This window comes from Puma concolor, chromosome B4 (assembly GCF_028749965.1).
Source record: "Puma concolor isolate L17-30 chromosome B4, mPumCon1.1.hap2, whole genome shotgun sequence".
Lineage (NCBI taxonomy): Eukaryota > Metazoa > Chordata > Mammalia > Carnivora > Felidae > Puma > Puma concolor.
The window spans coordinates 105,145,539-105,157,020 of NC_141673.1; the positions used below are offsets into that span (position 1 = coordinate 105,145,539).

Sequence of the window (11,482 nt, forward strand, 5' to 3'; positions counted from 1 at the left end):
TGAGGCAGAACAGATTCAGTAGAACAAAGAGCTTATTTCTAGTGAATTGATTCAGAGAAAATAAAGCAAAAGCAGACTGCAAGAAATTCTAGTTTTAAAGAAGCCATAATAATTCCACTATTCTCAAACAGGAGATCTAGGGGAATTATCAAGTCCCCTTCTAGTCCTAAAATCCTCAAGCAAGCAACTTCAACTCCTCCTCTGAGTAATTTCAAGCATACTTTTCCCCTTAGTAAGCAGAAACGTTACCATTTTCTTTCAACAGGCACAAATGCAGGGAAAACAGCAGAGTTTCCATAGGAAAAAATAAGAGAAATCAGAAATAAAAACTATTCCAAAAACTGTCTGAATTGTCTGCTTGGAACAGAAGGATCTTAGAAAAAAGAGAATTTACTGCAGGGATTATTCTCTCCTTTCTAAGTCTGTATTTAGCTTTCACATTTGGAAAAATACATTCATGATTGATATTGGGAGCTTTTAATATTTACCAAACATACTGCAGTCCTGTATTAGATAATCTGAGTATCTTTAAGCCCTGAGTAAGTCTCTTTATTTGTCAACAAGTAGTTGATCCGATGAAACATTTAAAAAAGAAAGAACATGAGAGAGGATACCAAGCCTGGATGATACATAACCTCCAGCTACTACTGTTCATATTTCTAAAGAGAAAGCATGGCGTGTGGATAAACCACAGATGACTTTCTAAATCAACAGGGCAGCAAGGTCACATCACACCAAGAAATCTCTCGCCATACCTTCAATTATCTATCAGGAATAAAAGGCCAGAAAGAGCTCAAGTTCTAGCACCAACCAACCACAAGCATCTCCAAGGAATCTAGACTATAAAATGCCTAGCTTCACCAAAGGTCCTGAGTTTTGTTTCAAATTCCATCTCCAATTTTCACTAAATATTTCAGAAATAGGAAATATTTGGGGTTAGTAATTTTTCCATTTTGTTGAAAAGAAATCTTTAAAAAAATTTAAAAATAAAAGGGGGGGGGGCCTGGGTGGCTTGGTTAGTTGGGCATCCAACTTCAGCTCAGGTCATGATCTCACAGCTCGTGGGTTACAGCCCTGCATTGGGCTCTGTGCTAACAGCTTGGAGCCTGGAGCGTGCTTCAGATTCTGTGTCTCCCTGTCTCTCTGCTCCTCCCCTGCTCACACTGTGTGTCTCTCTCTCTTTTCAAAAATAAATGAACATTAAAAAAAATTAGAAAAAAAAAAAGAAATCTGTTTCATGGGAAAACAGTCACATAATTCAAAGAAAAAAAAAAAACCACAGGAAACTTAAAAGTCAGATGTTATACTTCACACTGAAATGTATTAATACCAAAAACTCATTGAAACCATTAAACACACAACCTGAAGCCAAAATAGAAGAGATGTTCCACTCCCTCTCAGCAACAACTGAGTTAAGTAGTGATAGAAACTGCACTTAAAATTACCTAGGGCAGGAGACACATTTGGTGACTCACTCTCCTTTGATGTCTGCTTTTAAATTAAAGAGCTGTTTTCTTTGGGAAGAAAAAGGAGGGAAACTTTAAAATTATCCCTTTAAACTTCAGGTCCAATAAATTAAAAACCATTTTGCCTCATGGTCTCGGTTTCTAAGTCAATTCCTTTTTCCCCCCCAAAATCATGAGTCATATATCATCTGGTACCCATGAAATTTACTTCCGCAAATTCATTTAATTAATTTATTGAATGCCCACAAGTGAACAAATACCATCTGAATTCGACGAAGACGCTGATTTTTAGCTCTACCTCCTCCTAGCACTTCCATATTTATGTCGGAAAACGTGGGTTATTTTTCTCTCATCTTGAAAAAAAGAAAGCGTAGCAAAGAAATTTCTCAGAGAGCAGCTATCACGTAAATAAAAAGATAAAAGAGGAAAATGGGCGTTCTCTATCCCCAACGCCTCCTTCGTGACTTTTTAAATGATTTAGAATTGCTTAAATATCTACTAATCTAAACATCAGACTAAATCATTACACGCTACATCTTTATTTGCTTTGGTAATGGAATAAAAAGCAGGGAATACAGTTGGCGTGTATGATTTCAATCCTCAGACAATACCAAAGTTTGAAGCCAATGATTTCATGCCGCTCCCTGTTAACTTTTCATTAACCTAGCTAACAAGAAATTGACAGACTGAGATTTCAGATTGTTGTATTTCCCAGGCTCTCCCTCTGGCGGAGGCAGGAAAAAAGGGCACCGCAGAGAAAAAGAAGCACAAACAAGGGGTATGGTAGATAACAAATAAGACGAACAATCCTAAATAAGAATTACTGTAAAGCAGATAGATAGAAGCTAAAGAACAGTTTTGCACTTTCAGTTCTCGGACTCTGTTCTAGAATTCAGCACCGCCTGCCCAAAACAATGGCATTAGAGCAAATGATTAAATATCACCCACAGCCTTCCCCTGCGACACCCCGAGAAAAGACTTCATCCACTTCAATTATGATGACACTGCTCGGCAGTGCGTGAGAAGCAATAATACCGAACATTTTGAGTAAGCGAGGCCCACAGAGAGCAAGGCGAGCTCGTAACCAAAACTCCAAGAGTTTCCCAAGCAGGGACCAGAACACAAAGTCTTTGCTCTCAGTACCGGCTGCAGAACCGCTGCCTCCTACCGCCCACCGATAAAAAGGGGATCCTCCACCGTCGAGTAGGGGATAGGGGATTCGCCTCCTGCCGCCAAATCTGTCCCTACCTCCCCAACCCAAGCCCACCGCCTTCTCTCTTCAAAGCTCCCAGAGAGGAGCGCCACAGTCTCACTCCATTCTTCCGCCCCGCTCGAGACGAAACCAGCCACCACCCCTCTCGGACCTGTCCCCGCGGGGTCCGAGTCGGCAGCGCGACGCCTCCATCCCCGCAGCTCAGGAAGTGGCGACCACGTCCACAATCCCCGACTCTGCTGCTAGGGTGGCAAGGCTGGCAGGCATCCGGGCCCCGCCCCCTGGCAACCACACTCTGCACTGTCGCCACCGCCTATTGGCCCTCGTGTCCACCGCTCTTCTCTCATTGGCTATTGCTGCCGCCCCAAGATGCGGGAGGGTTTCTAAGGGGCGGAGGCGCTAGGAGTTAAAGACGCCTGCGCGGGAGCTCTGGTGACGCGCCAGTAGGGCTGGGTCCATGGACCGCGGCACCGGGAAGGGGCCGAGGGCGGAGGGATGTGTTCGCTTCAGCAGTGTTGGCTTCCAGCTGCGAAGTCACTTCGTCGGAGGAGCGGCCCATCCCCCTAACCGCCACCCACGGAGCGGCTTCCCCACATCCCAGCAGTGTCTACTCAAAGACCACCCAGAGCGCTTCCAGAGGTCTATGTAATGTTAGGACTCATAGACCTCCGCCGACTCCGTCACAGTCCGGCCCCTCCCTGACACCAGAGCCTTCCGGGAACACTTGTACCCACTACGGCAGTCATTCCCGGGTAAATGCATCTTTCATAGTTACCTGGTCTCTCACTCCAATTGAACAAAACTTCAGCCCCCCTTCCTCCAGCCCAAACTTTTAGAGCATTGCTAGACCGACTCTACAGACTCTAGGAACCTTTCCCATTTATCTTTCTCTACAGCCTATGAACGATCTTCAAACATTCACATCCCGTGAGATCCGCTATCTAAATATGTACTCTCCTTTCCAATAAACGTTGTCGCCAACCATCACCTCCTTCTCACCACCAACTTATACATATCATTATAGCCTCTACAAAATATCCTGGCAAAAGTTATCGCATTTTATAGCATTGCGAGGTCAGCTGTTTCCACATCGGGTTCGCTTAAGAGGCACAGGACTTGGCACAAGCCGGGAGAGCAGAGCATCGCCTTGATGTGTCAGCCTCCACTCACTGTGTGACCCTAAACACAGTTCATTATCTTGGCTTCAGATCCCCATCTATAAAATAAAACGAAATAATCCCTGCTTGTTTAGCTTGGGCTGAACAGAGTAGGTTCTTAAAGCTGAATGGCTGCAGTTGAAGGAGACGCTGTGTTGGCGAAAGGGCAACGGAGGCAGTTTTTGACTGGGTAGTTTCGCATTAGTTATGGTAAGCAGTCTTCTCTGAAAAGTTTCCATATTTAATTACATATTTTAAACAATCATTACAAGAAATCATTTTCCCACCCTGTGTGGTATTTTCAGATTTGTTTGAATGGAAATATAACCAAAACACAGCAAGCTTAAGTAACATCTCTGTCCCCTTTTTTTGCCCCTGATCCCACTGTATTCACTAACACAGGGCTTGGCACCTTTCCTCATCCTGACTTTTTAGCAGATGAGCAAGGTTGCAGAGGTCTAAAAAGGTTGCTCAGCTCTAAAAAGGTTGCTTTGATTTTTCCATCCACCATGCCACAAAGGAAGCTGCCGCTGAGCCTGACACAAGAGTTGGTACTCAAAAATGTGGAATGAATTAGGTTGAATGGGGTGATTAGAGGATTAATTAGTGGCTTAAAAAAACAATGAAGACCTTTTGTGGAGAAGGCAGTATTGCTGCATGATCAGTAATCAGGAGCAGGGTTCTCTAAAACCTTTCTGCAACCATTTATTTACAAACATTTTAAACAGTTACTATAAGATACTTTAAAATTTTAAACAGTTAATAGAAGAAAAATTTGAAGTGAACTGTTTATGACACTAAAAACTTTTTAGGAAAAGACATTTTAAAAAGCAAAGCTGGGAATCAAATTCCCTTATGACTCCAAGTCTCTAGTTAAACTATCTTTTTTCTGTTGATGTTACTGGCAGTATTTGCATTTTATTCTTCTGACATACACTTCTGTGAGCCAGAAAAGTAATTTAGCAACTCTATGAAAATTTCTTGAGATTGCTGCTGTCTGAGAAATCCAGTGAACTTTTCACAAGGAATTGGTTTTTATTCAGCTTCCCTCTCTCCCTGAGGTAAGTAAACAAGTGGCGTCGTCTCCTCCATGTGACCTTGATCCCATACTTCTCCTCAGGAGTGTCTTTAACTAGAACAGGCCCAGGCCCTGGGGTCTTGGGAGTACTGGTGTGAAAGGAGCCACTTGGAAGGCTATCTTCCCTCTGATCTGGGGGAATGGGCCCCTCCTTCACAAACGAAGACTCTGGGGTCTGAATATCAGGTGGAATGAACACGTAAGGTAAGTTTTGAAGTGTATGTGTGGACAGCTCCCCACAGCTTTGAGGACTGAGCACTGGAACTAAGGGCCTTCCAGAAATGCACTTTTCTGACTGATTGGCGCACTCCCTGGTTAAGGGGATCCCAAGTGTGGCTGAACTGGAAGACGGGGGGCTCTCAAATGTTAGATGTGGAAACTTGGAGGTGATGGATTTTCGACTTGAAAGTCTTGCCTGGTTTCGGCGATGGTGTTTCTGGTTCATTGGGAACCAGCTTTCTCCTGTTGTATCAAACTGAGGTGAAACCTAAGTAAGAATCAAAAACAAAAACCAAAAAGAAGTGAGGAGGGCTAGGTACCAGGTATGAACCTGAAGGAGGAAACTACATCCAAAGACCAGAATCTAAATGGGGGCCCATTATAGTAATGGACACAAAACAAAACATCTGTCTAATGGGACATTAAGAGAAAGGGATAGGAGCTGTGGGCAAGTTACTCAATCTGGTTTTCCATTTCCTCATGTGTAAGAAAGGGGACAATGCCACCTTCACGTTATCACACCACATGGCTGCAATTTGCTTAATTATCTTTAAACCTTGAGGGCAGAGACGGGCAGTGTTCTTCGCCTTTGATCCCCAGCACCCAGCAGAGTGCCTGGCACCAAGAAGGCCCCCAGGAAAGTGAATGGATGGATGCAAGAATCGGGAGTAGATCACATATGGACAGCAACTGGCCTAAGACCTGGCACGTGATGAGTTCTCAATAAATGCTCACTCCTCTTCTCATCCACAGGATTCTAGCATTTCAGTTTCTTCTACAATTCCGAAGCAAGTATTATGGTTCTTCCTAGCAATCCTGAACAAGTTTTATTAATCAAGCACTCTTACATGGAGATTTTTGCTTTTGTCTGGCCCTTGGCTATACCACCTCTCTGAAATATAGTAGTTCTGTTCTCTTCCCAGCGCTTCGAAACTGTCAAAACACAACATGCCATGGTGCACCTGGGTGGCTCAGTCGGTTGAGCATCCAACTTTGGGTCAGGACAGGATTTCACAGTTTGTGAGTCTGAGCCCCAATCAGGCTCACTGCTGTCAGCACAGTGCCGGCTTCAGATTCTCTGTCCCCCTCTCTCTCTGCCCCTCCCCTACTCATACTCTCTCTCTCTCTCTCAAAAATAAACAAATATTTAAAAACAAAAAATAGGACATGCCATTTTCTATGAAACAGTAAATATAGTGCCTAGCTAAATATTTTACCTCTCACATGAAGCTCAGGGAATAATCTCATTGTTTACTCATCCTGCCATTTGTCTGGCTTTTTCACCCAGCTACTGGTTAATGAAACTTTTATACTGAACTGTTTAAGAAGAATGTGGGGGGAAAGACTCCAATTCCAACCAGCCCTAGCTTGAACTTAGAAAAGATATATACCAGAGAAGATGGCTGATGACAAAAAGAGTACATTGCCTCCTTGTCCCTGCCCCATAAATCTTATTCTTTGGAGGCCCTGGTTCAAGGGGCAGAAGAGTCAGCATCCTGAGAAGCCTAAATGAGCAAAAGTCAAAGTTAGAATCCCATGGCCTACCCAGGAAGTGATGGTGTTGTGGTCAATGGGCTTGCTGGCCACCTGTCTAGTGTGAGTGATGGGAAGCTGTGCAGATCCATAGTGGTGTTTGGGGCCCTCCAGTGGTGGTTGTTGGAATAGCAGCTGGGCTTTCTGGAACCCTTGGCGGCGTTTTTTTCTGGGAGGCATCAATAGGTGAATGAAGAGCGGTTAATAACCACATCATGCTAGCTGTAGTCAGGTCGGGGTACAGGCTCCGATTCCAACCCATGCCTGCAGAGAAGAAACAAAAGCTGGGAAAAAATAATTCCGATGATTCCGTCCCCAGCTCTTCCTCATACTCTGCCAGCCAGTTCTATCAACCACCATTCCTACCTCAATACTTTGGGGGGCACAGCTTCCTATTCCTACACCAAGTAAAAACACGGTAGTTCACATTCAACAACATTCAGTCAATGAACAATTGTTGAGTGCCATGCTGGGTGCTGGGAATTTAAAGATGAAGAACCATTGATTCTACAAGCATTTATCAAGTGCCAAGTACTTGCAGGGACTCATAGGTGAGACTGTCCCTTTCTTCAATGAGCTGAGAGTCCAGCAGGGGGAGAGAGACAATTACAATAATGAGGAGAATGCTTCCACTCATTCCAGAGGAGGCTTTTAGACTTTCTAGAGAGGATGATATCTGACCTAGTATGAAAGGGCTACAGAAAGCCAAAAAGCTGAGAGGGCAAGGCCCTCTGGCCTGCGAAGCAACACATACAAAGGCCCAGAGACTTGAAAGGGCACTGTGAATTCAGGGTATTGCAGACTATGTAGCCAGACACAGGGTATGAAAAGATGAATATAGGAACTGAGAGGCTAGACCTGGTGTCAGGGTCAGATAAGAAAAGCCAGGAGTGCCATAGGAGTTTGGACGTTAGCCTAAGGAATCACCAAAGATTTTCAAGCAGAAGGATGTGATCACACCTGGATTTTTTTCTTTAACTTTTTACTCCAGATAATTTTGAACACACACAAAGGCAGAATGAATAATATAATGAGCCTCCAACAACCATTAACCCATAGCCAATCTGGATGCATCCACACCCTTTAATCACCTCCCTACACCTGTATTATTTTGAAGAAAATATGACATTCCCAGTCTTTGTACCATTCCCATGAATAAACCTTACATATATGTATTCTTTAACATTATTACATATCCAGACATGTTCAATTTTTTCAGCAGTTTCATAAATGTCACAGTTGGTTGTTGTCTTTTAGACAGATCATCCTGGCAACTGTGGGAAAGGAGAGAAGTACCCTGGAAATACAGGGACCAGTTTAGGAGGTTTTGCTATGTTACTTAAGTGAGAAACGATGAGGCCTGAATCTGGGCTGTGTCAGTGGAGATGGGAGGCTAGAGACAGAGGCAGGATCAAGGATCAAGGACCCACAGAGTAATAAAAAGTCTAAAAAAAGTGTCCACGGACTCTAGTAACCAGATCAACTTTAATAAGAACTTCATCAGTGGAAGAGTGGGAAAGATGTTTGAATTCAACACAGCAGTGAATGGGAGGAACAGCCGGGCATCCTAGAAAGTCTGGCAACAGGGCAGACTGGCCATTCGTGATGCATTCATACAGCCAACAATCAAAAGTAACCTGCTCTGATTTATGTCACTAGGCCGTGGAAATATAGGGAAAGAAAAAAGGAAGGACAAACTCTCTACCTCAGCAGCTAAACATTTTTAGGGAGAACACAGGTAATACACACATCTACTTGTTCATTCAGCCACTCAACAAATATTTACTGAGTACCAACAGTGCTCCTGGTGCTGGAAATATATGCCAGAGAACAAAATGAAATCCCGCCCTCATGGTGCTTACATCCTAGTTGGGAAGTGACTATGGAGAAAAGTCAAACAGGATAAGGGGTTGAGCCTACTTAGTGCTCCTTTAGACAGGGTTGTCAGGGAAGGTAACTGAAAAGGTGATATTTGAGAGGTGCCTGGATGGCTCAGTCAGTTAAGCGTCCAACTCTTGGTTTCAGCTCAGGTCATGACCTCACAGCTTAGTGAGTTCAAGCCCTGCATCGGGTTCTGTGGTGACAGTGCGGAACCTGCTTAGGATTCTCTCTCTCCCCATCTCTCTCTGTCCCTCCCCGATTTGCACTGTCTGTTTCTCTCAAAATAAATAAACTTTAAAAAAAAAAAAAAGGTGATATTTGAGCAAATACCTGAAATGAAAAAAGGAGAATAAGCAATCAACAGAAAGGCAGAGTGAAGAATACTGCAGGCTTCGAGAACAGTAAATCCAAAAATCACAAGGTGAGAATATGTCTGATTTGTTCAAGAAACAGTAAGGTCAGCATGGCTGAACTGGAGAGCAGTAACAGATGTGAATGGGTTCACAGGCAAGGTTAAGGACTCCAGATTGAATTATTCCTAGATAGGAAGCCACCACAAGGCCCTGGACAGGTAAGGGACATAATATGATTTATACTTTTCAAAGATAACGTGAGGTGGTTTGTGAGAAAAGGTGTGTTGGGGAGTGCGGGCGTGGAGAAAGGCAGCAGGACAACCTAAAGAGTTGCTACGGGAGTTCAGGGGAGAGTTGACAGCAATAGCAATGGCTCCAGTCAAAAGTGGTGACATTAGCCAGCCTGCAATGGACACTACGGTGCTCAACAGCAACCCTATTATGTTTCCTTCATCAGCTCATTATCCGCAATGATTATCCTAAGATGTTTCCACTTTCAGGGGCACTTAGGTGGCTCAGTCGGTTGAGCATCCTACTTTGGCTCAGGTCATGATCTCGCGGTCTGTGAGTTCGAGCCCCATGTCAGGCTCTGTGCTAACAGCTTGGACCCTGGAGCCTGCTTCGGATTCTGTGTCTCCCTCTCTCTCTGCCCCTCCCCTGCTCATGCTCTTTCTCTGTTAAAAATTAAAATAAACATTAAAAAAAAAAAGATGTTTCCACTTTCTTAAAACTTCAGAACTCCCATCCTCTTTTAAAAAAAATAAATAAATGCTTATTTATTTTGAGAGAAAGAGCACGAGAGGGGGTAGGGGCAGAGAGAGAGGAGAGAGAGAGTCCTCAAGGAGGCTCTGCACTCAAGGGCCCCATCAGGGGGTTTAATCCCAGGAACCATGAGATCATGACCTGAGCCAAAATCAAGAGTCGGGTGCTTAACTGAGCCACCCAAGTGGCATTTCCCTTCTCTCTTAACAAATGACCTTACTTCCTACTTCCAAGGAAGCCGGGAGACACCAAAGAAAATATTCTCACTTTCCAGAAACCAAACATACAAACCTATATAGATCCGTATCCATCCTCTTTATGTGACAATCACAGATCACTCCCTTCACTATCTAACACCTTGCCCTCTGGCTGTGCCTCAGAGCATTCCTTACTCTACACCTTTCTTAGGCAATCGGTTCACACCTAAAAGTAGGTGACTTAAGTATTTATATATTCAGCCTAGAGTTCTCCACGCTCAGGACCCATATACCTGCTGCCTACTTGACAGCAACCAGAGGACTCAAGTGCACCTCAAAACCCAATACGTTTAAAACTGAATTCGTGATCATTTCCCCTGCACCCGCTCCACAGGTGATTACCTTCCAAGGCCCTTGCTCAGGGAATGGTACCACCCTTCATGTAGTGATGCAGCCAGAAACCTTGACATTTCCCTCCTGTCTCCCCATCCAACAGCACCAAGCCCTGACGATTTTATCTCTTAAGTAGGTCTTCAATAATGCCCCTTTCTCCCCTGTCACTCTCTTTCTCTCCCCACCACCCTTCAATTCCAACAATTCTGATCCGGAGTATTGTAATAGCCTAAGTGGTCTACCCTAATCCACTCCAAAATGCCCTGAAAATGCGTCATCTGATCTTGACTCACTTCTGCTTAAAATGTTTGATTTCTGGATAAGGACCAAATTCCCCTAGTTACAGCTAAGGTCCTACTTCCTGTGGCTCCAGCTTCATCTCACACCACACTCCACTCAGGCCTCTTAGCTCAGACTCCTCAGATGGTCTTCAGCCTTTGTACCTACCAATCTTCCTCCCACAACCTCCTTGCACACCTTAATCCTTTTGCTTTGAGGGTTTCACTCCTTTCTTTGCACAAAGACATCAGATCTCCCAACAAGCTTCAGTTTGGAAAAGCCTTTCCTGACCTACCTAAGGTAAGATCTTATTGTAGATACTCAGTTATCAGTGACCTCTAATTTATCCCTTCACAGCTGTAATTCTCCTTTTGCTTATTTGATTCTTCAAAACCGTCTGTTCTGTCCTCTCTTCCCATTACAGGTACCCAGGGTAAGAAAAGAATCTCCGCGGCCACTGTATCCTAGCAGGTCCTGGCACATAGTAGGTGCTCAACAAAATTTCTTGACTACATTAGTCAAAGAGCTTTATGGTGTGGAATTTAAGATGTTGGAAGCTGAAACGAGATGATAGGCTAGGCGACTAGTCGAGATAGCTAGCCGATCGTTAGGTGAATGGAGTACGGTGTCCCCTGACGGGGAAGCCAAAGGCCTCAGAGATTTTGGAAAAGGCCAGAGGGAGGCGGGAGGAGCGGCGTCGGGGGCGGGATCAGGTAGGGACCGGGAACACGCGAGGGAGCGCAGGCCGAGGGCCCCGGCTGTCCCCGCCCGCCCCCCGCCGCGGGAGCCCCCCTGAGCCCTCCGGGCCGCCCACGGCCGCTCCCTCCCCACGAGCCGGTAGCCTGCCCGCCTTACCCGCCCGGCGGCTTCCCGGCTTCAGCTCCACTCAGCCGCCGCGACGTTCGAGCCCGGAACGCGGAGACAAGGGCGGCCGCCGATTGGCGACGCTCC

The 11,482-nt window shown here is 44.9% G+C and overlaps 2 protein-coding genes and 1 long non-coding RNA gene across 11 annotated transcripts in view; 1 reads left to right on the forward strand and 2 right to left on the reverse strand.

Moving 5' to 3' along the window:
- Positions 1 to 3,052, reverse strand: part of TULP3 (TUB like protein 3) — a 64,834-nt gene extending 61,782 nt beyond the window's left edge. For 3 of the 7 annotated variants that reach the window (XM_086714321.1, XM_086714316.1, XM_086714317.1), the window contains exon 1: positions 2,831 to 3,038. In XM_086714321.1, the coding sequence (XP_086570447.1) occupies positions 2,831 to 2,871 (41 nt within the window). In that variant the 5' untranslated portion in view covers positions 2,872 to 3,038. Of the gene's footprint in view, positions 1 to 2,830 lie in introns of all 7 variants that reach the window. The other 4 variants (XM_086714320.1, XM_086714319.1, XM_086714324.1 and 1 more) reach the window with 3 other exon arrangements.
- A 5-nt stretch (positions 3,053 to 3,057) lies between these two features.
- Positions 3,058 to 3,666, forward strand: LOC147579390 (uncharacterized). The gene is made up of 2 exons (XR_015253878.1): positions 3,058 to 3,431; positions 3,576 to 3,666. It is a non-coding gene; the product is annotated as an uncharacterized LOC147579390 (long non-coding RNA).
- A 390-nt stretch (positions 3,667 to 4,056) lies between these two features.
- On the reverse strand, positions 4,057 to 11,470 carry RHNO1 (RAD9-HUS1-RAD1 interacting nuclear orphan 1). 3 transcript variants are annotated; one of them, XM_025930746.2, is made up of 3 exons: positions 11,387 to 11,470; positions 6,679 to 6,930; positions 4,057 to 5,401 (listed from the first exon to the last, which is right to left on the reverse strand). In XM_025930746.2, exons 2-3 carry the CDS (start codon positions 6,844 to 6,846, stop codon positions 4,805 to 4,807), a joined length of 765 nt encoding a protein of 254 aa, XP_025786531.1. In that variant the 5' UTR covers positions 6,847 to 6,930; positions 11,387 to 11,470; the 3' UTR covers positions 4,057 to 4,804. The 3 variants fall into 3 exon arrangements, with proteins under 3 accessions (XP_025786531.1, XP_086570451.1, XP_086570452.1); XM_086714325.1 differs by having other exon boundaries at positions 6,679 to 6,950; positions 11,387 to 11,429; XM_086714326.1 differs by lacking the exon at positions 11,387 to 11,470 and adding an exon at positions 10,827 to 11,239.
- Between the last annotated feature and the right edge of the window lie 12 nt (positions 11,471 to 11,482).

Excerpts from the sequence above, each read along its gene's own strand:
- RHNO1 (XM_025930746.2), bottom strand. The coding sequence starts at position 6,846 with ATGCCTCCCAGAAAAAAACGCCGCCAAGGGTTCCAGAAAGCCCAGCTG. Across the intron at positions 5,402-6,678 it reads ACAACACCATCACTTCCTGG|GTTTCACCTCAGTTTGATAC; the intron begins GTAGGCCATGGG and ends ATTCTTACTTAG.